The sequence below is a fragment of the Rhipicephalus microplus genome, chromosome 1, assembly GCF_043290135.1.
Source record: "Rhipicephalus microplus isolate Deutch F79 chromosome 1, USDA_Rmic, whole genome shotgun sequence".
NCBI lineage: Eukaryota > Metazoa > Arthropoda > Arachnida > Ixodida > Ixodidae > Rhipicephalus > Rhipicephalus microplus.
In genome coordinates, this window is record NC_134700.1 from 250,751,422 (window position 1) to 250,778,752 (window position 27,331).

The 27,331-nt window shown below is 42.9% G+C and overlaps 2 protein-coding genes across 6 annotated transcripts in view; one reads left to right on the top strand and one right to left on the bottom strand.

Moving 5' to 3' along the window:
* Nucleotides 1-10,283, top strand: cold (coiled). The gene is made up of 5 exons (XM_075893118.1): nt 1-157; nt 454-573; nt 1,487-1,665; nt 3,664-3,824; nt 6,243-10,283. Exons 1-4 carry the CDS (start codon nt 61-63, stop codon nt 3,751-3,753), a joined length of 486 nt encoding a protein of 161 aa, XP_075749233.1. The 5' UTR covers nt 1-60; the 3' UTR covers nt 3,754-3,824; nt 6,243-10,283.
* Nucleotides 3,470-27,331, bottom strand: part of alpha-Catr (alpha-catenin related) — a 129,071-nt gene continuing 105,209 nt past the window's right edge. For 2 of the 5 annotated variants that reach the window (XM_037434947.2, XM_075893108.1), the window contains exon 16: nt 16,283-26,764. In XM_037434947.2, coding sequence (XP_037290844.2) covers nt 26,609-26,764 — 156 coding nt within the window. In that variant the 3' untranslated portion in view covers nt 16,283-26,608. Of the gene's footprint in view, nt 3,929-16,282; nt 26,765-27,331 lie in introns of those variants that run through there. The other 3 variants (XM_075893095.1, XM_075893100.1, XM_075893105.1) reach the window with 3 other exon arrangements.

Below are 27,331 nucleotides of genomic sequence, written 5' to 3' on the forward strand. Positions count from 1 at the left end.
CGAGGGTTGTCTGTACTCTCACGCTCAGAGCAATTCGTACTCGGCAACCGCAGCCGTTGTATGCGCGTCGTGCGAACCTGGGAAATCGTGGCCGCATTTTCACCCGTTTCCAAGATGCTTCCTTGGTTATTCTTTTTTCTGGGATGCGTACAAAGCTGTGAGTAAGGTTACACCACCTCGGCGAATGATTCGTTGAGTAGCAGCTTCCAGCAAAACTTTGTCGAGTGTCAGGGTGCGGCTGTCTGCACTCCTAACATTCCAAGTTGTCAAACTTCCGCCACCAGTGATCGGTGTTGTCTGCATTTATCGGCAAAAACTTACATTTATTTGTGTTCACGACGAATGTACATTATTGTCACCCATTTCATGGAAGCAGCTAGTGACGCGCATGACTTTTGTGACTAACTCCGATTGACGACACGTACGACGTGATCCCTGTCTGTCTTATTACAGGTTTCGCCCTGGAATGCTATGTGTGTACGAGCCAGGATAAAAATAACGAGAAATGCACGGAAACCATCAGAACGTGTGATCCCTCTGAAACACGTTGCCTTACCGAAGTTCGCTGGGGAAGTAAGTACATAAACAAAAATCGTACCCTTTAGCAAGCGATTCACGCCTGCTCCTTTTGCAACACTCCCCGCCCATTAGTTTAATAGCTTGTCCGGTGAAGCCACCTCTTGTTGTTGTTACTGCTGCCAATATTCTTCTAAACAATCAGGTAAGTATGACGCTATAAAGCGCGCTCTATATGCGCTGCCTCTACACATTTAGCCGTGTTTATCAAGCGCCCAAACTAAGCTTTGCCATCTTATAATATCTTTATGTATCTGATACGAGTAGCGGATGATATTTAGCCTGCACTTACGCTACAGTTAGCTGTGTGCTATCCGATGCAGATGTGGACAATAGTAGGACGACCAGCTTTGGATGTGAGAGCTGTATAGCCGAAATGTAAAACAGCCTTTCAAACAAGCCATTCATGTGCGAAATGACAAACTGTTAGCGTTGGTTATGTTTTCACTTATTGCGCGTCAAATTGACATCACAGAGGTGCACTTTTGATGCTTCCAATAGGACAAATGCTATATTATGGTATGAGTGCCAGCGCCACCCATTCAATATGACCTCTTCCACCATTTGCCTTCTTTCATTTTACTTCATACAGGTTCTATAATCTCACCTACATGTTGCCCTGTGTCTTCCACAATAACATCTAACCATCCTGTGCATGGGCACAGCCCTTTTTTTTTCTTTCAGTACAGCTTGTCATAAGCTCACAACAGCAGTCCGTTTTGGTGCCGATGTCGCCGGTGCTTGTCTAGAGTTCAAGCCATAGTTTAACCAAGGCATTATGTATAGTAGTCATGTATTCAACCAGAGCCCCATCAGTGCTTGCAACTTCTTTGGTAGAAGACCCCATACATGGGTCATGCCGAGCAAGGAGCATTTATGAAGCATTTATTCTTCCTATGTCACATTGTAGGTACACCTTACTGGGCCCCATCCGGTGAGAAGCAGTATTACATCAGCAAGTTTTGTTCCACTGATGAACACTGCATCAATCAAACCATACGGTATCGAGAACGCTGTGATCGCATCTGGTACAACGACTGGGAGTGTGTGGAATGCTGTACCGGTGACCGCTGCAACTATTATGTGACGGTATGGCTGCCTTATGATGTGCTGTACAATTTACTTGACCTTTCCAAGCCAAGTGTCTTTTTTTTAAGCAACAGCAAAAATCTGCCATATATTATATGTGATTCATAGTAAACAATGTGCATTAGTGCAGTATGAACAGTTTGTTGTTTGTTCCTTTTGGTTTTTGTGGGTTGTTAAAATTATTCATGATTTTGATTTGCTGGCAGTCAAGGCTACAGAAATATTACACTATCTATAGCTGTTAAAACTGTGTCAGGTGCACTTTTACTCTTATTCATCGTGGAAGGCAATATTATTAGTGTAGCGTGAAAGGAAAATCATGTAGGCACTGGCCGCAGAGCATTTTTGTAAAACCATTGTCCACACAACAGAGGTGAAAAAGGGCTTTAAATTTTCACTGCCATCATTAGTGCTCAGTTGAAACTTCAAACATAAGTCGCAAGTGCTTGCCAGGTTTCTTTCTATATTAAGGTGAACCATTTCCTAGAAACAAATTTCAGTGATGACAGAGTAGTCATTGTTGCCCTGCCTACCAATATTTAGATCTCAAGGGAATTGGAATTCAGCATAGTAAACATAGTAATGATTACTATGCCAACTGTACTACGCCAACTGTTCTCCTGAAGAGTCAGCTGAACTGCCGATTAATTCTGGACCAGTCTGGTAAAATGACTGCCACTCACTTATTATACCCTGTAGGTAAAAAAGGAGCCTGGAATGAAAACACCTATGTACAAGTGAGGCTCGTCTTTGGCACAAAAAGAATGAAGCATGCTATACTTAAATATGCAGCTATATACCCATTGTTTCTGCTTGTGCAAATATTATCTCTAGAAACAAGTTGTATTTAAGCATCTGTCATTGGATGTTTTAGTTCTTCACTCTTTAATGTTATTATGTTTAAGAATGTCAAATTGTGTTTACCGCATTATCGGAAAGCATGTTTTATTTAGCAAAGTTATAGCTTCGCATACGTAGGCGTTTATGCATGTAGATAAACGTGTACGTTTCCGCAACTCACTAAGTGATAATGATAGCTGTATTGAAACTATATTTGATTTAGGTAAGGCTCACTCACACCAGCGGCAAAATTATAATAGTGGTTTTTAGCTCGTGTGGTCTTCTGGTGAATTCAAAGGGGTGTAAGAATACCGGGTTACTTGCTGATTGTGTTGACTTCTTGTGACCCTTTGTGCAACCAGAGTCATGAACACGTTTGTTTTTGTTCATCGTTACTGAGGGGGGGGGGGGGGGGCAGATTATAAATGCAACTCTTTCATAATTTCACCACTGCAAGTAATTTAGAGGAGAATTTCTCCTGAGGAAGCCAGCTAGCAGGAGGTGCAGGCATGCTCATTTTGAATGATGCTGGCGTAAAGAGTAGCATATGAGAATATGTCTTCATTATGTGATCATGTAGAATGCACTGTTTTTCTGTAATAGCAATTTCGTGCTTATCTGGGTCATCTCAGCTCCACCAGGTGCCACCTATATGGCTTATCATGGGCTTTAGGCCTCTCAGTTCTAAATCTTCGGAATTTTAGGCCACTCCAGCTTTGGTAATCCAGGTCAAACAATGTGATCATAATTTGCGCTCGCACTTCTGCTTATTTTGACTCATGAATGGACTATCCGGGATATTGAGTGTAGCCACGAACGACATGAATTCATGAGATATGGTTCCAAACGTAAGATGGATCAAGTGAGTATTTTACATACAGCTTGGAGAAGGTGCATGCATATTGATTGTTTACACAGCTGGTACAAGAGGTATCCTATAGAAAATGTGTCATCAGTACGCAAATTTAGAATGATAGATGTAGCTTTTATTATGAGAGTGAAAAAGCAGTGTCATGTACTATGCATACTGTGTATTGACAATGCAAACACAATTGTGTTCTGAATGATGAAGTTGCTGCACAATGACAGTATTATAGTTCAAGTCTGATATACACAACATTGCCACCACAGAGTCTCTTCCACTTTTCTTGCTTGTAGCTTGGTGCGGGTCTCTCAAGGCCATCAGCGTGGATTTGCCTAGCTGCCGCTGCTGTTGCTCTCCTGGCCTCTTACAACAGGGAATCATGATGTGATGACTCATGCCTTGGTTTTCTCACAGTTGTCACTGCAACTCGCGGATCATTGCACCCAAGTTCCTGGTACGTGAGTGTTTTGTGAGGGCATCCAATTTTGCTCCATTCTGCATGGTTCATCGTAATTAGCTGTGCTGATTGTCAGGAGTGGTCGCCTTGATGCTCTTCAGCTGTATAGAAGAATTCAATGCAAACTGTTCTTCAGCCTAATTTTCACAATCAATATTAGTAGAAGGGTTCCAGGTAATTGTTTCATTACAATTTTGGTTGCAGTAGTAACTTTGTTTGTTAGTAGCCTGTTGCCTCTTTCAGTCTGGTTTTTAGTATTCTCCTAAAGGCCAGCAAAAAAGCTCGGGATTTTTTATTACACCCACAAAAAAGCTAGCTAATTCGCACAGTAGACCACAGTGATTACATTTTCCAAATATTACTGTGCTGCAGGCTGTGTGGGCCCTCCATTTTGAAAACCTATTCCTGCGCTTCTTTCCTATGCCTGTCCAATCCTTCTCGTATGCGCAGTAATGAAATATCGCCCCTGGGCAATACCGATCTTTTCAATTGCTCCCTGCACTACGAAACTGCAATGCGGTCTTGGCTGCGCAGTTCGCATTTTATTTTCCTGTGCTGCCCTTTGCCCAAGACTATCATTGCAAGCGGTCTTGCCAGAATAAAAGCCTCCGAGAGGCATCTTGCTACTTTATCGCTAGAGGAGGAAGTGCGACTACTTCATCAGTGCCTTGTACTCGTCACACTGCGCTTTCTCCCCGCATTGCTATGTTTTTTGCGCACGTGGGGAAGTCTTGCTTGGTCATTGGCTGCGTGCTGAGGTGTTACATTGACGAAATGGGTGTAGTCGCGACAAAGGGCTCTGTCTGCACCTCTTCACAGCAAGAAAAGGGTGGGAAGGATGAGCGAAAAACTGAAACCAGCAAAAGTGAGTCGTTCTAAACGCAGTAACTTCCTTATTACAGCACTTATTAGCAGCATGTGCACAGTGTGCAAGTTCAGAGTTATTTGGCAGAGTCATTTGGCATTTACAGGGACATTAAAAATTTTCAACCTCTGTTCATGGTTGAATTGATAGGTCGCACATGGTGTTGCATTGTGGGCAGCACACAATTCACCATATTCACGAATTCACCAAAGCACAGTTTTGAGCGGCCTAAACAATTAGTAACATCTGGCAGCGTTATGGGCAACCAGGCAGGTTCGGGCAAAGTATTACATCATACGTAGGAGCGCACTCGATTGGGTTTCAGTTTCAGTATTGTTGTTTTTCGCTAATTAAAAATTATTTTCGAATTGGTTGAGCATTTCAGCTATCAGGCGCGTGACAAGAGTGTCTCAGGAACATAAAGGCACCATTAACCTGACATGGTTGAAAAATCACCGGAGTTGGCCTTCAATGTGCATAGGAAGCAGGCTGTGAAACAGTACCATTATTTGTGAAGATAGTGAGTAGAGCAGCTAGCTTTTACTAAGGTGCCTGCTATTTCATGGCACCATCTGCATTTTCTAAACTAGACACATGACTGTCCAGTATGTTCTAAAATTATCATTTTACTCAATGGTTTTGGAGACATGAGATCATTAAAGAATTGCATCCTTGTAGCCTTGCTGCACAGCATGAATTGAAGGTTTGTACTTTGCTCCTAAATAGTACTGCACAGAGTGCTTACTCAGTTTCAAGGATGGAGATGACATTTGCCCAAGCTCATGATCACCTGCTGGTATTACATTTACGCTTGAGTTTGAAAATTTTGCGCTCGTATAGAAGATTTATTCACAGTGTTCATGTACAGATTTTGGCCTGTTGTTTTCTATCATAAATTCAGTACACAATTTGAAGTCACTATTATTGTGTACACTCAGAAAGTGCCTCTCTCGGCTGTTGCTCCTTTAACACGATTGGTAGAAAGTTCAGCAGACGATGTAATTTTGAAGTGATGAAAAGTTCTTGAAATATGAGGTGTGCCTAGAGCCAATGTTTCAACATATGGACCTCATGACTACAATGTCCACTTGTCTAAATGTTGGTTGTAGCAACATCCCTTCTTCCAAAGATTTTTCATCATTTACCACTGGTAGCTTCCAGAAGTAAGGACAGAACTGCTCGGGCACTGCTTACGATTCTCGTTTCATACCTTTGTGGAATTGCCTTGCGTTGTACCAGTTGGCTAAGGGCAACATTTAGAATCTCTGTTAAGTTGAATTTCACAGTCATGTGGATAAAACCATGATATTTTAAGAAGTTCTGTGGAACTGGGTAGTACCATGTCCTTGCAAAGAAAGAGTGTGCTGTATTTGCAAACTTGCTTTTTGTAAAACATGTATTTATGCCTATACTGGCTCATGTGCTGTGCCTTTTTATTGTCATTTCACCCAAGATTTTTCTTCCCATGTAGATCAATATGGCTCAAACTGACCTCTCTTATCAAATAGCCGTTTTTTATTCTAAAGTTTAGGTTCTGCTTTATCATGCAGCCAGGTGGAAGATCCTGCGCAGGTTGTGGGATCAACTCTCTGTCATGGTGGCCGGATTTGCACAGAAGGCGGAAATTCTATTGGCCTGTGTGCTCAAATTTGAGTGCATGTTAAAGAAACCCAAGTGGTCCAAATTTCCAAAGCCCTCCACCACAGCACCTCTCATAAAACATATGGTGGTAATGGGATGTTAAACACCAGATATTATTAGGTGGAAGATACTATTGCGCAGTTCTTTCTTTCAATATGCCCTGGTTGTGGAAGATGCACATTGCACAGCGGCAATACAAGATTTCAGATCATTATAACAGGGACATGCATAATGTTAGACTTTCACACATGCAGAAGTGCCACACATAAGCGAAAATGCAGATTAACAAATAAACTGTTTCGAATATTTTTTGAGGTTATCCCTTGATGTGCAACTACTTACCAGTTACCAGTGCAATGTGGGATGTCGGTTGTGAATTTATTGAGTTTGTAGAACCATTTTTAGCTGCAGTGTACTGAAAGCTTTCACTGTATGCTAAGTATCACTATATTTCCTATCTGCAAGTCATTGAAAAGGTTGTTGTTTCATAGTGCGACTGTTATTATGATACAACTGTGCACTAGTGATGTAATAATCACAATGATTTTTTGAGCAAGCTACCTGCGATATGCACTGCATTATTATAACTGTTGTGTACTTCTTTCTGTTTCTTTTTAAAGTACCGTATTTACTCGATTCTACCGCGCCCTCGATTGTAACGCGCACCCGATTTCCACAGCGAAAAAAAAAAAAAAAAAAACGTAAGACATCGATTGCAACGCGCACCCATTTTTCTCGCTGGCCCGCACGATCACACCACTCGAAATAACGACTCCTTTCGGGAGCGTCTTCCATTTAAATATGAGGTACCGGCGAAGCTTGTGCCCATCTGACGTGTAACAGAGCATTGCCGTCACTGTAGTTTTACCGTGGACCGATGTCAGCTCACGAACTTGCTTCGCCCCCTTCTTCTCGACGGTTGTGGTGCCAGGCATGTCGAAGTAAAGAGGCGTCTGATCGGCATTCCCGATTTGCCCAAGCAGGTAGCCGTTGTTGCGCCGCAAGTTTAGGACGAACCTCTGAAAACTGTGAAGCTTTTCATCGTACTCCTCCGCAAATCTTTTCGCATATGCATGTTCCCCTTCGGAGGGAAAAGCCTTTCCTCTTTATAAAGTTAGTTAGCCAGCACCTGGTCGCTTTAAACTGGCTCCGCATTAGACCTTTTTCTAAGACTAATTGCATAGCTCGCACTTGGAGCAGTTCTGTCGTCACAGGCCGCTGTGCCGCTCGCTGCTCAAGCACATACTCGCCGAGCAGCTCTTTAATTTGCGGAAATCGACCCTGCTGTGGTCAACTGAAGCCTTTGCGTGAAGCTTTGCTGTCGACAATCTTCTGCTTTTGTTTCCGCCGGTCCCGTACGCACATCTTGGGAACTCCGAATGACCGCGATGCGGCCCGATTTCCGTCCGTTTCTGCACACGCGATGACTTTTCTTTTAAAAGCGGCATCGTGGTGCACTCGAGTTTTTGGAGTCGGCCCTTCCACGCCGTCGATGCTAATGCACTACTAGATGACGAACTCCTCAGCACACGTATGAAGTGCCGCACAGGGGAAACACAGGCAGAAATGGCCGACGCGCCATGCCGACGCACGTAGGGTGCGGCCATTTTGGATTTGCCGATGCCAATAGATTGACGTTAATATTTTTGTTCGTACTCGACTCTAACGCGCGTGCGATTTATGAACTCGCTTAACCGGATAAAAGGTGCGCGTTAGATTCGAGTAATTACGGTAACAGCCAATTCAAACACACAGCTTGTGAAGTCGTGATTGAGATGTTGCATTTAAGTTGTTAAGGCGGTTGTGTGAGCTAGTTGGCTGTGATCACTTGCACTCATTTTGGTAGCGCAAAAAATTATGAAGCAGACACAATAGAAGACACATAGACTGGACGGGTGCTAGACATTAACTGGCTTTACTGCAAGGAAACATACAAAAACCAAGAACTGTTGAAAGGTCTCGCACGTGCAAGACCACACTCTTAGACATGTACAAGATATGCATTCAGATATTCGAGCTCTACTGTGAATGAGCAACCGATTAAACACTGATACGGTCGCTTTTATTCACGCTGATAGCAAACGCTTCTGTTATTTCTCGCCTCGCCTGATCCATGCCTTTTCGAAGTACATGTGTAGCAGCGAATTCCCTAGCACAGACACACCTGCTGTAGTGGTCTGCCAAATATCCCCTCGCTGCCCGTGTGCATCAACTGCTGCACAGTGCTATAGCAATCTGTCATTAAGACCCTGTTTGTCGGATGTGGCATCTACCACATGAAAGCGGCATTTTGTACACGACAGCCATCTCACAAGTCACAAACAAAGTTGCGTGCTTCTTAGTGCTGCACACACTGTTGCCTTCGTGCCCATTCACCACCAACAAAATGTAGGCGAATTTTTCTGGGGCAGAAAATTCCACTGGCACATTGCATTTTGCTGCCAGCTTCTTTAGTTGGTAGCAGAGCAGTGGATGTAAGCCAAGTCCACTGGCTGCAGACTCAGCCTGATAGAGGACCTAGAGCGAGCTCGCCCTTCTTTCCTCACCTCCTGTAGAAGGACTTTGGCCACAGAATTTATGAGTTCCTTGGAGAAACCCGCCCTCTCAATGCATTCCAATCAGTGCTGAAAACTTTTGGCAATAAAGTGGTCACATAACTTTGCAAGGGAAGCCCAAAGACAGTTGACAGCTATACTCCGTTTTATTAGTTTAGAATAGGTTGTATCGTACCTGTGCATTCCTTTTGACCATAGCCTGTAGCTTCAGCACACATGCTTTTCAGACATTTTAAAACGCACTTTGAGGAATTTAATTGAACTTTTTTTCGGCAATTCATGAGTGAACTTGAGGCCTTTTGAACCGGTGCCAAGCACATTTAAAATGCCCTGGACATGTTTATCTCGCATGTGAGGTTGCTCCCCCCTTAGCACAACCAAATAATCATCAACATACTATCTAAAAATCTTCTCTCCAAGAGCCTGATCAATGTGTCCTGGAATGCGTTTGTCACAGTCAGCTAAAAACATTGTGCTTAAAATTCGAGCTATGCTTGAATCAATACATACACCCTCTCTCCGTATAAAAAAACTGGTCATTGAAAAATACAAGGGTATTAGCACACTAAAAAAGATGGCGATTTTCGCAAAACTTCTGGTCGATAACCTGGAGGAGCTGTGAAAACTTAAAGGGTCCGACTCCTAGATGGGGACCCTTAAAACTCTGAGAATGTCATGCTAAGGAATAGAAAAAAGATCCTCAGCATCAATGGCAAATGCAAAACTGACTTCTGAAGGGCTTCCATTTATTGAAAAAAAATTTTTTCCTTGCAGTAAAGCATGTTAATGTCCATCGCCCATCCTGTCTATGTGGCCTCTCTTGTGTCTGCATCCTTATTTTTTGTCCTACTGAAATGAATGCCAATGAGCATTTTAAGTTATAACGCTCATGAACTTGGAAGCATTTGATAGCCGTAGGCCTTAATATTAGAGTGCCAGTGCAGTTGACTGAATTTGATGATTTTAATCAATGAGCAGCTGTGCTACAAACCAGTAAACGTGCTGGCGATCACATTAACATCCGTCCATTTTTTGTACATAAATATATCTTTTAATCAGTCTTTGCAATCATGTATATATTATGCACTTTTACTCAAGAAATGCGTTTGCTGCTCTTCAGATATTCAGCTTCAATTTTATGACTGCCTCTTGTGTAAACTCTCGATGTATTTTAAAATGTCTAAAGAGTGGATGTTTCAGAGCGGCACTGAAGCTGTAAGTTCTGTTATATTTTATCTGAATACTGTGTTATGTCTTCAAATGATGGCTGCTTTATACAGAGTGGTCTGTCTGTACAACAAAAACAAAGTGAGACTTCGAGATCTGTTTTTGTGATTTGGTGCCCTTATAGATGGTTTATCACTTGTACAATAAAATCACAATGTCTACATTTGAGAGTATGAGCCTGTTTGGTCATTATATTTACTCCAGATTACCTATGGCTGCTGAAAAGAGGCAACAGTGCCTTCTATCCAGCTGTATTTATTTTTTTCTTTGAATATAAATGTGAGCAGCTTTTCGTCAGCACTGTACTCCCGAAGGTCACAGGATCAAATTTTGACCGTGGCGGCCACATTTTTATGGAGGCGCAATGATAGAGGCCCATTTACCAAGGTGCATGTTAAAGAACACCAGACGGTCAAAATTATTGGTGCTCTGCGCTCTGACATCCCTCAAAATAATGTAGTAGTTTTGGGACAAAAAACTCCATCAGATATTATGAACACTGCACTGCAAGAGGTAATACTAGTTAAAGTTCATACTTCTTCAATAGATGCTGGTGTACGGCCCCAGGACACTCCTGCCCGCAGTTAGGCATGTCTAAATTTTGTTAATTCGCCCCGCCGCAGTGGTCTAGTGGCTAAGCTACTCTGCTGCTGACCTGCAGGTCGCGGGTTCGAATCCTGGCTGCGGTGGCTGCATTTCCGATGGAGGCGGAAATGTTGTAGGCCCTTGTGCTCAGATTTGGGTGCACGTTAAAGAACCCCACGTAGTTGAAATTTTCGGAGCCCTCCACTACGGCGTCTCTCATAATCATATGGTGGTTTTGGGACGTTAAACCCCACATATCAATCAATCAATCAATCAATCAATCAAATTTTGTTAAATTCAGCTGCAATATGCCTCAAGTTACATTCCAAGGTAAGGAAAAGTCTGGATTGGTTCCTTCACGCAGGTATGAAAGAGATCAGATATCATATGGAAAGGCAGTGCCTGATAAAACATTAGATTTTTCATAGGATCACTGATAATATAACAGTGAAGCTGTTGTAGTTTGCCATAGTTCGTGCGGCATTGCAAAAAAATAAATAAAGGGTGGCTACGCACCATAGGAATTGGACAAGCCCCCCTATAAAGTGCAGCAGATGCAAGAGTTGAATAAAAAACTCTGCCCAGCAAATTGGAGCACGTAAAAGAGAGAGAGGGCAAGAAAAAGTGGTAGAAAGGAAACAACAGGAAGAAAGAGAAAAACAGACTAAACAGAGAAAGATAGAGAAATAAGGGGAAGAAGGAGGAGCAGAGAAAGAAGGAAATAGGAACAGATAAAAGAAACAAGAAAGGCCACCCATCTGCACTCTTCTTAAAGGATTGGCACAAGTAGGTAGTGCGGAGCTGCCATAGATTCCAGTGCGGAGCACTTCATGGGGTCAGGCTGTCGGACGCTCTGATTGAATGCTGTAGTTGCTTGACGTAATGCAGGCAAAAGTACATATATAGCATAGCCGTCCGTAGCATATTAGGCGCATGCTTGTGCCAAAGAGAAGTCTTCTTGTTCTTGAGTACCTTGATAATGATATTAAGTGTGGAGCATTTAGGGACCCGGGGTGTTGTATACTGTTGGTGCTTGGCATAATGCAGGCAGAACCACTTATAAAAATTGCCAAAAAGAGGGAGCACAGGAGAAATATAAAAATAGAAATAAATGAAAATAAATAAAAAATATACACAAAAGACTGGAAAAGAAATAGAGGAGAAAGAAAAACAGAAACAAAGAAGGCTGCCCAGCTTCTCACTTGCTTCGTGCTCGGCACCACAATTGCGAAGCTGCCTTAATTTTACGTTGGACCTTGCTACAAGAATGTTATGCAAGTGCGCTACATTGAGCAGTACTATATTGGAAGAAACAGTACAAGTGGCTGGAAATCAACTTTCCCTCAAACTGTAACATCGATCCTCAATTTGTATATTGTGTCGCCATGGCTAGGCACAGATTTCTTGCATCTGACATCATGCAATACCCCTTATTTTATGGAATAAACATTTACTCCTCCTTTTGAAACTGGCTATGAATGCATGGGCACAGGTCATGGCAGACAGTTATATGGCAAAAGCAAGCTCTTGAATTGAACAAATGCGTAGTTTTACATTTGTGTTTTTATTTATTTTTTGGTACACTAATCATCATGTGTACGTTGCTCACAGACTGAAACTTGACAAGGTAGGGCTAAGTAAGGTATGTGTTTCTGTTTCGACCGTCTTCAGTTCATGCCATATTGGCATAGTTATACCTCAAACACTGATTTGAATGCCAATGTTTCCTTCAGCAGCCAGATCCTTTGTGATGTGACACGGTTACCCTGAGCAGCTGTGCATACAAGTCGTTAAACTAATAATTTTGTTGTATTTCAATCGATCAGCACTGTACATATATACTTAACAGAAGCTTAGTGAGTGGCATTGTTCAATGCTCCCTGTTATGTTTCATCGAAGAGCATGTAGGTTGTTTGCCTGAGTGACGTCACTTGTCCATTCAGAACTGAAAGGGTTGATGTGGCTAAATATGTGTGGAGCAGCACTTTTGGATAACACAGTGATGAAAATCATCGCTGGAACATACTTCATCAAATGAGTGCACTTGTAGAAAGTCATCAAAGTTCTTTTCTGGATTGCCTTGAATTTAATTAATCACTGAAAGGGGTCATGACATGGTCACTCAATAATTTGTGGTCTTCCGCAAGAACAATAAGCAGAAGGTATTTCATTCTCTACAGATATAAAAAGTAGGCCGTAAAACAATATCTCGGAGCAAAACAGACCGTAGAAGTCACCGACTGAAAAATCCTGCCGAACGCTGGCGTGCAGCAAGAAGCAGTGCCATCGTCTTTTACCATGTTTTCAGCCACTGTGAATCGGTTCAGTTTTAGTGCCAAGCAGCAGAAAGTTCAAATTCCTCGATTTCACATGCTTCAGACCGCAGAACAATGTCGTACTCCGAAATTCAAACGCTCACACAGCCGGCTGCTTATGTTTTGTGACAGTAGTCACAGCTCGCGAGCGCCAGTGTTGCTCGACTCTCTGGCTGTGCCCCTGTTTGTAAAAATATTCACTTATAAATTAAATGCTTAACCGAATGCACTGAAATTTCGCCAGATTATTTCTAAATGCTCAAGGATTAACCTGCATAACACTGATTATGATCAAAAATTGGGTGTCATGGCCCATTTAAGCAAACACACTGCCTGCCTGCTGCATGTTTACCACATTGGTTGACTACAAATGCTTTAGAATCACACAGAATCACTTTAGAAATTTACCTAGCCACTTGCTGCAAACATAACTCATTTCGTGTAAACCTTTTCGGTGTTGCCTTGAGAGGCTTCTTTATTCTTCTTTCTTCACAACCTCATATCGCAGTGTCTGAAATTTATCTCGCATTGATTTATTTATAAGAGGAGAAATGATTGTGGTGAAATTGTTTTTTTTTTTACTTTGCCTTTTTACCTTTCAACTGCTCAGCAGCAGCCGGGAAAAAAAAAATCTTTTTTTTTTCTTTGCGGACTTCATTCAAGACTTTGAATTGCTTTCTTTTCTCTCTGCTGCTGTTAAAATTTAGCTCTCCTTTACTATCTTCATTTTCTGTATATCTTAAAGGAAAGTTGGTCTCGTAGGTATGCACACAGAAGTAACAGTGCAAGTAAAAAGGAACATGTGTTGTACATTTAAAGCATTCACACTGCTGTATATCCTTTACATGCACTTTCTTAGCAAGTGGTAGTGAATGTGAATACTGTGTTGCCCCAAGGATATGTCCAGTTTATGTGTCAATGCTTAGTGCAGAAACTTCAGCGAATTGCATTCCGACATGCATTGAGCTGTTATCAGTCGCAGACGGACACTTTGCTTAGCAAGCTTTAGGATCGGGCTAGTTGGTACTAGAGCCCTGCGCAGGCCGGGTAAGGCATTGTTGGATCGGGCTTGTGCCGGGCTCAGGTCCGTGAGCCTCAGGCTTAGATAGAGTCAGGCCTGTATTAGGCCCAATTCTCATACATATTGGTATAATGCCATGTGTATGCTGTTTGGTTCCGTTGATTGAACTTATTATTCAACTTATTTTGATGACTAGACAGCTGAGGCCTTCTGAAATGAAGCTTACTGAAGCAGTAGAATATGCCTAATCCATGCAAAGTGAGCTTCCACATGGGCACTAGCTTTGTTTGAAGTTGGCTTCTTCTTTAACTTTCACCTTTTCTACACCACCGTAGTCGCCGCTTTTTCCTTTCTGCTTCACATCTCATTCTCCTGAACTATCGCTGCCGCAAGCTGTGAGCCAGCAACGAGAAACACGAGACATGGACAGCCAGACTTCACTCCCATGTTTGCATCAAGGCCTTCGGCATCGGTGACTTAGCAACCCACTCTCGTGCTTTTGGTCTTAGTGGGGGATCATGCTACGGACACTCGACCCACCCCGTTCGATGGAGAGCGCAAAAGATGCCAGCTGGTTCACTTCAGCCCTCTAGTAGAGAGTTGGTTTGGCAGCCCTTAGTAAGGTCTTCTTTTAAGACATGAGACTGTCAAAGCTAGAAGGCTGCTACGTGGAGAGACGAGATAGGCATTTTCAGAGACCAGTGAGGAAGGGTGATCGCTCGCTGCAAGTTTGGCTCACTTTGACAGATCTATGGCACTGTGGTGGCAGCGACTCGGCAAGAACGGTAGGCCTGAGAACGTTCTTGTTTTGAGCATGAAAACATAGTGTATGTTGGAGACAGTTGTCTGTAGAGAAGTCGGCACAACAGCTTTCATTTATGTAACGCTGTTTAGCCTGGTGTATTCCTCTTAGAAGCAGCCAGAGCACATTTCTTATTTCATTGCATTGGCTAATAAATCAAGTTTTCAAAGGGCTTGATACTTTTAATCAACAGCCCCTGCTCTTATGCACTTTATGTAGACTCAAACTATAACTTTTTGCCATGTTTTTTCTTTATGGGGGTATTTTATTTTGTAGTGGTTTTTTGAAATCTAAGAATAAGACTGCATCCATTGTTAGCACCGAGTACGTGTGACAGCCGGCTATGACTCCACTTATAGTTTATATCGCTCTGTAATTATTTCGAAAAATTGTTACCGGTGTAATTAACCAAAAGTATACACTGTACTAGTTGCAAGTCTTGACACTGAATGAGGTTTTCAAGACACTTTATAATTTTTTTTCTTTTGTGGCAGGTATCTTCACAGCAACCGAAGATTGAACAGTGCCTCGTTTACGCTCCAGGCATATTAGCTGAAACAGGCCGGGCTGGGCCTTTTGGGCCCGGGTCATATTCAAAAACCCCGAGCTGGGCAAGAGCATGGCGTTTTCAGGCTGGGCCCGGGCCCAAAAAAATCAGCCTGTGCAGTGCTCTAGTTGATAGTGATCTTTAGCTTCTGAAAGTGAGATTCAGAAAGCATGGAAAAGGAACACAGAACCTGTGTTGTTTTTTGTGATTTTGTTTAGATTGTACTTTCAGAAGCTTGCTTAGTCATTTGTCACACGCAAGCAGCATGCGTGTTAGGGCAGCGCCTTCCCTACTTTCACAATGCGAGTCAGGTGCGCCCGATCCAACCAATCGCCACTCTCTCCTCTAGCCCCTTTTTTACTCTTCCTCTTAGCCTTCATGCCTGCTTTGCATTCGTGGAAGAGAGCACCCTTCATTAGTTGTGCTAATATCTGTGGGGCGGCGCCTTGCATCCCTTATGATCACAATGTTGGCTGTTATGCTGGCTCTGTAAAAGATGTGGTGTTTTGAGATGGGGCATCTGCGTATGTGTCACTACGGGGGGCTGCCAACAGGGACACATGGCTACGATGCGGCTGCAGACACTGACTTTAGGGTGTGCCACACGAGTGCTGTGAGACTGCAGTGATATTGCTTCAAGCCACACAAGAAGGAGCAAGAGTGAACAAATTTCACAGATGCATGATACAGGAGAAGATAGTGTGTCTATCATATCTCCATGGGAACGCACTCTGACACACGTGGGGCGCAAGTGGCCATACCCTTTTGGTAGTGCAGCACCACGACAACTCCCTTAACTAAGGCAGACCATTGGTTCCCATTGAAAGGCAAGCATTTTCCTAGCATTGAAAAAAATAGAGGAGTAGTTGGTTAGGTGACGCAGATGGCACCACTGCATTAATGTAAAACGATTTTATTCTGGAGGACACATATGTATAGACACTGGAGGACAAACTGTGGAAGAACACAACATTTGTCCAGAACACATCATACCTGTTTTGTTTTTTTTTTCTCCACACTGCTTGGGCACGGCATTACATGATCTTAAGAATTCTGCCCTTGAATTGAGGGAGGACACTGCAACGTTGGGGGAAACGATTGTGCTGAAGATAACAATGTGCAAGCTTCTATATCAGCATGAATAAAAATGACATGGGTGATCACCAAAAAAAAAAGTGCATTGCTAGATACACACCATGAAATCAATGTTTTTTTTTTCTTGAAATGTGAGTATAGCAGGTTGTTAACAATGAAGAACTGAACAGGCGCTTCAAAATATTGTTAAATTCATGTCTTCTCGCTCATACAATTTGTGCACATGCTGAGAGTAGTTGGTGCTTACATACTCGGAAGAAAAAACGGAACTGTGTATTCTGTCAGTTCTAAGCCGTACTGTAATGTGCAGCTTCCCTGCAAAACATTTCTGACTATGCGGTTGCGTACTCAGCAACTAGCTGTACTGCACGCCTTCCTCAAGAGAACCTAGGCGTAATTCCTTAAAGGGTTGTTCCGTTGTCACACTGGCATGGTTTAACATCAGGTGAGAGTCAGGTAGTTTAACAGCATGTTGGTATCCTATAAAGTGCAAAACAAATAGATCGCAAAGGCAGAAACAGAGGCAAGAGACGTGTTTGCTGTCCACACAGTGAAAGCAAAATTAAATGTATCTGTATTCAAGGACTTGCTGGCAGATGTTTGGGGATTGTTTCTGTAATCGCTTCACTACAGCAACTCCCAACAGATCATGCAAAGTTTAAAAACATCTTGACATACCTATATTGCTCACATTTCGTTGTATGCTAGATGGCTGAAACTCTAAAACACGTCAATCATACCTAGCCTAGTAGATCTGTGAAAACACAACGCTGATTAGCAGGAGTCTATGCACATTTCACTGCCAGCTGCTTGTGCCTGCTGCTGAAAGTGTTGGGCATTCGCGTGGAACTAACCACTGGCCCAGAAATACACAGAACACCCTGAGCCCTTGCAATGTGGTCTGTGAACCAACCAACCGCATGGAATCTCTCCCCGTCAGTGGCTGTATCATATAGCTATGCACCTACTCATAACTTCCCCCTACCCTATAGCTTTCATGGAAGGCAAGCTCAGCTGCATGTCTTGGTGGCCATGAGAAACCTTGATGCCTGCATCTGCAGACTAAGGATTGAGCTTGAGATCTGCTTACACGGCTGCCATTATACTCCCTTGTGTAAATCATGCATAGGCACCCACTGCCTGCGTAGTGCGTCCGTGAAGCATTTAACTGCTCATAGTGCGGCATCTTTGTCTGCAAGAATAGTAAGTGTGAAGCCCCATCTGGGGAAACATTGTACGATCGTAAGCAACAGCCTAGGTGCGTGTCAGCTCACTTCCCCTGCTGCATGCTTACCCTGTAATCATTCAAAAACAATAGAACACCGTGCTCACAAGGGCACCGCAATCTGCCTGTTGAAATTTTCTGAGCATGAAACTGAATTCTGCCACTGAAGAAAATCACAGTGCAAAGTGAACCAGACAGCAACTGCACAATGCCACCCTACTGGACGAAAGGGCAATAGACTTGCTACGACCTCGATGACCTCAAGCGAGCATGCGCTTAGCGAGGGTTGTCTGGCATTGATAAAGTAGGACAATCCGTAGAGTCAATTTACGCTGAGGCAAGCTTTTGCACAACCGAAACTTGAGGAGACGGGCACCACATCGAGCCTGCTCACCTGAAGAAAAAAATAATGTGTTCCAGCAACCGCTTCTTTCACATAGTGCTCACTGCTGAAGACACTACCTGTGGTGCTAAGCAGACAAACCCAAGAATGCACTTCGAAACATTAAGCCTACATACTCAGCAAACACTTCTGTCTCACAATCATCTAGCGACCATCAATGTGTAGACAACGCATTCATATATATATATATATATAATATATATTTATTTATTCATTCATTTAAATCTTTTTTTCTTTGAGATTAACACAGACACTCATATGTACATCTATAGAAACAACCTTTGTCTTTAATATAAGGGAATAAATACTTTAGTCCTACTATTTACACGAAAGAGACTGAAACAGTGATAATATATGTATTTATATACTTGCAGCAATAAGCAGGAAGAGTGCTGGTGAAAAACAATTATAAAATATGATTAAAACATTCATTACTTGTAAATCTTTCACCATTTCCTGTCTAAGACCACCACTCCCTTGTAAGTTTGTCCAGTCTGTATTGACTTCAGCTTGTGTTTAGATTTCATAACTGATATTTCAGATCCCAAGGTTTCTTTCTTTGCTTCCGTCATGAGCTCATGCATGCTTCTATGCACACACCAGTGGTGACTTACGTGCTGCATTTTAACACGTTAGATGTGGTCATTTCTCACTTCTATATGAAAAGTTGCGTTGCAATAATTTTTTGAAAACAAGCATGGCTGAGCACTAAGTATTGCTATAATGTCTCATTCTTTTTACAGGAGCATAAAAGTCTGTAACACTAAAAAAAAAACAGACTCGAGCATCATCAGCCATGATTTCTACGAGATAAAATGTAAGGCACCATTAAATTAGCCTTGTGCTGCGTCCCGACAGTCTTGCCCCTTGCAACTATAGTTAAACGACAGTTAGTGGTTAGCAGTTGGTGGATGCATATTTTATGTGGCTCGCAGTGTAGCTTTGCATTGCTTTCGGCAGTTGTGTTGGTGGACAACCTTCATTTGTGTAAGAAAATATGAAATTAGTTCACAGTTAATGCTCGGCCATGCTTATTAAAAAAAGCGCTGGCGCTAGAATTTCACTGCGTGCTGGCCCACCTTCTGCTCGAGGCAAAACAAACTAGCCCCCAGCTGCATAAAGTGTGTTACTTTAATTGCTCACCTTGCAGTAACATGAGAGAGAGGAGGTAGCAGTTTGTAAAATTGACACAGCTGAATTTCTGCTCGATGCCTTGTAATGCTATAACTTTTTACATAGGTTGATGATTTATAAACTGCTTGAGTTATACATTCCATATTGTGAGCTATGAGTAATGTTGAAACACTGGCTCCCTAGCTGTATCATTTACGTAACAGAGCTCCAATTTTTGAAGTTTAATGGGCCAAATATGTGCTGGCCATGAGGGACTGGAACGAATGCAGCACACTGGGGACAAAGAGGGAAGTAGCATCTTTATCTTCATTTGTGCTCTGTTCCTTCCAATGTTTCACCAACATGCCCAAGCTTCTACACTAAGTGGCTATGAGAAACACCATGCCAGTAGGTTAAGTTACATTGTTACACTTTTAAGAAATTAGGCCAACGTGCTCAGTCGCCAAAGGCCAGGTAAAAGCTTTCAACTGTGCATTACTATGCAAAAATTGCATCGTTGGCTATCAGAATGCAATTTATTTACAGCACGCCCTGTGGAAAATTTTGAAAAAAGTTAAAACAGCTAAGGAAATGTGAATAGCAAATATGAAAAAATGAGTGATTGTGAAGTGTCTTATGTAAAAAGGTGCTTCATCAAATTGGCCTTTTTTTCAGTAAAATAAAAAAAAGAAAACTAATAGCTCTGCCTTTGCTATGAGATGTGTGCTGCAAAGGTTACAACAATGTTGGGGGAGCTGATAAATGGAAAGAGAGAAGGAGCATAGTTGAAAGCTTGTTTGGGGTTTCATTAGTAACTCTAGAAATGTTTCAAGTCACATGACCACATCAAGTCGTCTTTTGCCAGCCAAAAGTTGCAGCAGAAGAGCATGCGTGAGCATGACGGAAGTGCGCGTCAACAATTTTCAGACCATAGTAGCACGTTACGGTATCCAATTTTCTTCTTCCATAAGAAGCAGCCAAACCTACCACATTAAGCAATGGCTGATCACAGGGATGGCAATAGAAGAAAGAAACTTTTTTTGTCTCAGGAGTATCCACTTCCTCTGCAACGATATCTACCAGTGCACATGCGTGAACGATGATGATGGCCTGGCGATGTGTCACCCACATGCCTGGCCTAACCTACGACATGAGGGACAGGATATGTTGATGCTGAAAGAGAGAGAGAGTGATCAAGGAAAAGGCCTCCTACTTCATCTGACTGAGTCTCCGTAAATGCCTATCAAAAACATGTGGCAGTGAAAGGACTATGTCTAAGGGATGTGGAAGGGAGGTGATGCTGCTGCTGGTCAAGGGTGGGGAGCCTCCGTCACGAAACAGCGACACGCATGCACTGCATTTGTGCTGTCTAATAATGACACAGCTGTCTCCAAGCACACACATTTGTCCGGCAAAAGGCCCACATTGATTCAGCAGATACGTGCACCGTTCCTGTACAAAGAAGCAGCGCTACATGCATTTTCATCACTTTCAAATTGAAGCTTAGGAATGGATAAGTGAATAGATTTTGCATTTGTTTGTTTGGATTTCACTTTATGGTAAAAAAAAACCGTATCAAGTATACAGTGCCAACAGCTTGGACAGTGATGGCTGCTGACATGCAATTGCTGCAATACATGTGTGCCAGAAGACAGCAATGCAATCAGTTATGTATGAATTAAGAGACAAAAAGTAAAATAAATAAAAATGATCCTAGGCTACGGTTTCATTCCTATAGTACTTCTTGAAAATAAGATTGCTTTAAGTGCAACGACAATAATTAATGTCAATCTGTATGTTTTTTTTTTCACCTCTATAAAGTACTGAAAGTCAATATAATCAGTTACATGCAACCGTTAATATGCATGGGCACATTCAATATCTAGGGTGCCACTAAGTTAAGTGCCAATTGCGCAGCTCTGTACATACTGCTTTGTGAAACATGCAGAAAATGCTGATTCCCTGTGTACTTGAAGTCCTGCAGTGTGGGCTTGAATAATTTCTTTTGGCACTAAACATCATCATAGGTAATGACGATGGTGCGTTGGTGGTGCATGGCTTATTATTATAGTACTATTCAAATGCGTGGCTGTAGAAGGTGCAACAAGCATGGACACACAAAGATCAGCTACACAGTAGCTTGTCCCAAATCGTCTTTCCAGACCTGTCCTTATTGCATCTCGTTGCAGTGCTTCCCTAGGAATCCCACCAAGTCTCTCAAAACAAGCACTTCTGAACAGACGATTCTGCATCGAATACAGAATGGCACTATTGTAATTATCTATTTTTATGCATGAGCACCTTTCTGCAAGCCTTGTCTAACTGCCATTTTATCACTCTTGAAATATTCAAGCATTCATGGCTCGGAACACACTTGCAAAAGAGCCAAATTCAGCATTTTATGTTGTCCCACCAAATGAGTTTTACACCATTTCCTGCGTAGCGGCTTATAAATGCAATATCAGGCGCAGCATTTATTGCAGTCGACTTCAGCTATTCTCCAAAAGCGACATGTCATAGTGTCCATGCATGAGCCACACATCCCGAGTTCTTTGAACATGCCGTATGCATCTTTGAGGATATGCAGCCTAGAGACATGCACAATACATGTTGAGCGCTGCCTCCACATTTGTGCGGTATGCACAATGGTGCTCATGACTAAGTTTAATGAATATTTTTGTGCAGAACCTGAAGAAGGCTTAAAAGCTATCATAAGAATATCGACGTGTGTTCAAGTGCTGCTACATTCAAATAACATATCTGCAGTCATTTGAAGTGGCAATAGGTTCTGATGCTGCAATATAATTACATGTGCTTTTGCCTTTATGAGTATTCAATAGACGTATAGGCTCTGGTACAGAAATCATTAGAAGCTTGTATTTGGCATAGAATAAAGTTGAACCTTCGTTATCCTTCACCCCAAAGGAAAGCATACACACACGAGAAAAATAAGAACAAAGCTTGTGCAAGGTCATGCAAATTTAGCATTTTTCTTTGTATCTGCATGCGCTCGTGTCGCTCTATCTGGGAGGACAGAAGAGGAACGAAACATTGTACATTGAAAACATGATCACAGCATATGGCCAACCTTTGTTTGTTTCTTTAAATTCTCTCTCTCTTTCCCTATAGAACGGTGTGAGCACTATGTATGGTATACTGTATGTGTTTGTGTGTATATGTATATAGGAGGAAGGTTGACAGCAGGACGCTTTCACCCAGAGGTAATGAAATTCGAGCGCTCGACAGAAAAGCAGCATTCTCGGGAGATTTGATGTTGACTTTGATGTATACTTGAGACAGTAAGCCCTCTCAGAAGCCCGGAATGCCAACGATACCTCGACCCAGATTTTCCTTTTTGGTACACTCTCTGGCAAACTTCGGTGATGTAACCAAGCAACATTCTTGGGAATATTGTGTTCTGATTATTTAGTAGACTCAGAGCCTCGAGAAAAACAAGCTTGACGCCCAGGGATTTTTTTGTACAGTGGAGACTATTTTTCTCATTGCATCATGGTGCCGCACCCCAGTTCTTAAAGATGACACCCAGCTACCTTGCACATAAATATTCCGAAGAACATAGACAAACCATAAGAATCAATACATCTCCATGAAATCTTGTAATCAGACTTAGTACTGTATCTGAGAAGGGAAATGTTAGAGAGTAAAGGTGGGTTAGTTGAGCTCAGCTTGTAAGGCACAATCAAAAAGGAAATAGAGTCAGACAAGTAACCAGCGCCTCGTCTCAGAGCTAGTATCCTGTGCCCTCGTACTACGTGTTGATTTTTTATAAGTACCTACACGGCCTGGATAGAACATATTTGTCATGCTGGAATCCCTGGGCGCATTGCTAAAGCATTCGTGTATACCAGTAAGCCATCTTCTGAAACGAGACGAGGCCGCTGGCAAACAGGGGTCCATAGGGCTTGTTCGCTGCCAGGGTGGAGGATCTCCCGTGAATCCACTACCACTTGGCAACACATATATATTGTGTGCACACTCGGCGCAGTGGCCATGTTGACCACCACACCCACCCGCCACATCATTTCTCAATAGCCCACAGTTACAGTGAGGGCATGGAGCCACACCGCTTACGTTTCTGGGCTTGTTGCCATTTTTCAGAAATGGGTCACCACAACAACAGATCATATGCAATGATTAAAAGAAGATGAAATGACTTCAAAAGAAGTGGCGCCTGAATTGTCTCCGCGGGCAGGCATCTCTTTTTATAGTTTTTATGTTTGGTGTGAACCTATCAACCTCTTTACACCTTGATAAGATTCCATAACATTCCTGTATTAGCAGCGTAAGCACCTTATGGCCACAGCAAATGGCAGCAGTATGGTACCAACCCGCAGTAATGTTGTCCTCAAAGCTCTTGTTTTCTAGCAGGCAGCAATGATACACAATCTGTCATCAAATTTCTTGGAGTGCAAGTGGAAGCACTAACATGGAGTACCATACATGTACCAACACGAGTTGCTCTGTCAGTAAGCTCGCATTTGGAACAGTGCAGTGTGGGTCCTTCTCCAATACACGGCTGTCAGTTTCCTATACAGGTGTCGACCTGTATAGCAAGCAGAGCTGGAGGAATGATGCAAGCAGGATATATTGTTTAGCGACTCTAAATCACACGGTGCAACCACTCTTCAAGAGCAACTATCGAGCCTGGACTTCCTCACAACTGCGTGGAAAGAAAAGAAGGAAAAAAGGCAACATGGAGTCATCTATTGCTTTTATGTTTGGCTCTATGAGACACGAATGACTTCGATATCACCTGCGAGGAAACATCAGGGAAGACGTCATGGAAAAGGGAGAAAATGGGGAGCGACGAAGTGTCTTCTATAGGAAGACTAGAGCCCTCAGTCGCGACGTCACCTACCACACAATTAAGGAGGCTGGGTATCGGAAGACTGTAGGGGTAACAATTGAGAACACCGATGCTCTGGGAAAATTTGTACGTTTCTCACTACAGGAAACAATGGAAACAGGGGTGGCTGTACAATGTGTGCTGAATGTAGAAAATGGCAGCGTGAACAACAAGGGCGGCTTCAGTACTCGAAGGTGAGCACCGTGGATTGAGAAACCAGGACAACAATGTAGGAGGACTGTTAAAAACAGGCTCTGCTATCCCAGCTTTCTCCCATTTCCACTTGAGAAGGTGCCTTCAGACTCCCAAAATCTACAATCATTGTGAACAGGAATAAAGCCACTCAGTGTTTGCATGTGACTGACTTGAAGTGGTTATACCAACTGTACCTGCACAAAACTCTGGAAAGGTGAGGCCAACTTGTCCTCAGTCCCACTACCAGAAGCTTCATAGACCTGGCATGACACAGTTAGGAATCAGGATCATGCAAAATTCTAGCAATTTGTTTTTTCATGAAGCTGATGGGGAGTGGCATCAGTCGTCAACAGCTGTGAGTTATTACTCAGCATCCATGAAATGCTACACTGTGCAGGCTTGGCATTTCTCATAGCTTCTATTTTCACAATTAGAAATATGAACACTGACTTAACAATAAAATATAACAAATACTACACAGATGTTTTGCCACCTACATGGGTGGCATCAGGATGCCACCTGCATAGGTGGCGAAACTTCTGTGTAGTTTTTGTTATATTTTGTTGTGTTAAGTTCGAGTGCATACTTTTAATCATGAACGCACCCGGTTTTTGGAACGTTTTCGCTTTTATATTCATACACTAGCACTGTAGTACATTACACCAGTCAGCCCCTTCAAAAGTTTCGTTGATTAGGCTAATTGGTAATATATCATCTAGGTATACTTGGCAGAAGAAAACAGAGACAAAAAAGGCAGACAAACTGTACTTGTCTCTGTCTTTTTCCTCGTTCCTGCTTTCATCTGCACAATAAACCAAGCCCACTTGCAGCCCAGAAAAAGTGACAGAAGCCATAAAGGCAGTACTGGTGGACTCTGGAGCAAAGTACAAACATGAAAAATTTATATTAGAGAGCCTCGCTGTCTATCATGGGGACTGAAAAGCAGACAAGTTTGTAACTCTGCAAGCTCATGCAGTTGATGCGTGTATCACATCTTACTCTTTCTGATTTGAGACCCTAAGAGATGCCCTTGGCTTTAGTTAATTAACCTGCTGTAGTATTTCACAAGCAAGGTTCCCAACTAATATTAGCATAGCTCCAATAATACGCATTGTATGCTGGGACTGAGAGCCAGGCTACTGCATTAATAAGTGGCATATTTTTCACTCTACACACCGCGTAACCATGCAAACACTAGCTTAAGATATGACCAGCTTTTCTTCCTTCTAGATTATCAAGTAAAGAGTCGCCCGCTCCGACGGATTGGCACCGGCATTTTGTCACATGAGTAACTTAAAGAAAAAGTTCAATGATGCACTGACTTAATAAGGAGGGAATGAAAATGGAGAAGAAACCGTTTCAGGGTCAAAACCCACCCACGACTTGACGTGCAAGCGCGCAGTCTTAATCACCGGTCAGCAGGGTTATCATAGCGGATTATGACTGGGCTGGCTTTGGAAGATACCCTTTGCTTTCGGGCGAAGATAGTGCAGATATATTGCACAGTTTTAGTTAGGAAGACGTGGGAATGCATTGATTAGGCTTTTTCGCTGGCAGTTTTACAGCAGCAGCACTGTTTGGAATGTTCAAGCATTTATGTCATCAGCGCTGCAGCAGCAGCAAAAGCAGTGAGGGTTAGTGTGCCTAGGTCTAGTAGGCATCAGCGCATTGCAGTGGATGGTTAGTACTGGGTGCATTAGACACAAATTCAGAGTTATAGTGTGATTTAGAGCTCACTTTGGTTCTATTCCGGCGACTGGGCAGCGCACGTCAAGAGTGGGGCAGACAGGACCACATCTGCTCTGACCACTGACCTGCAGCGCACAGTTCTGCAACACCATGAACACAATTCAGTCGTGCACTGAACAACACATAATTAGACGAATCTGAAATAAAGGTGATGCTCGCATGTAGATTTTTCAAGTATGTGATCAGATGTAGGTTAGGTTGGTCACAGAGGTAGCGAAGCACACAAAATATTTTGGTCAGAATGAAAAGCCATACATTGCCAATGCATGCATTTTGTCAAAAGAATTACTGATTAAGAACTCGAGCATTGTCAGGCACTGCAGCTACGTGGGGTCAGTGATCAAGGCAGAACTACCGAACCGCAGCTGAGCCGGCAAAGAAGGCATGCACGACTGCCGATGTGACGCGTGCATTGGTTAGGCACGCGGTGAACGTCGCCAGCCTTCAGTGCCACTCGTCGCCAGCCCATAGCCACAGCTGCTTAGTCCCGCTTGGATTTTGACCCTAAAAGAGTAAAAAAGACACCCTAGTGCGGCGGGCGTCCTGCTTGGGCCTTCGGGGGCCCATCCCGTACTGTCAGATGCCCGGGTCTGATGAGCTGACTGCTCCTGGGCCACCCTTAGACCCAAATCCCGTGCTGCCACCTCCGTCACTGTAGCTGTACTCCTCGTCCTGGTAGCCACACTGAGAGTGCGCCCGGCCACCTTCCGAGCCACGGAAGTCCAGGTTGTACTGGGCCCAGAACGGTGTGCATCGATTTGTGTTCTCTCCGCTTACTACTTACAGGCAGCACGCTATGCCAGAGCTACATTCAGGTTGCCAAGATGATTCTTTGAGTACGACACTAATCTCACCCTTTTTATTGCCTTCTCACCTGTTACGATTGTATCTGCCCAAAATACAGCAAGAGTTTATGCCATAATCAATAAGGCAAGATATATGGTGCTATATGTCCGTGCATAATCACAGTGACTCCCACTGGGCCCCCTGGAGAAGCTTGCAAATACGTGAGAAGTGACGGCATAAGCACTAGATTGGACGGATATCTAGTATACATTAAAGAATACGCGATAACATTTCCTCAGAAGTTTGTTTACTCCTGGATGACTGCATTGTATATCGTGAAATTGATGAAGCCTCTGTCATATCAACCCTTCAATCCGACTTAAACAACATATATAAGTGGTGTCTCACATGGTGCATGGAACTCAATATTAATAAATGTAAATCGATGTGCATTTCTCCTTCCAACACATTTTGCCCTGGCTATGCACTAAATAATTGCCCCCTTCAATTTGT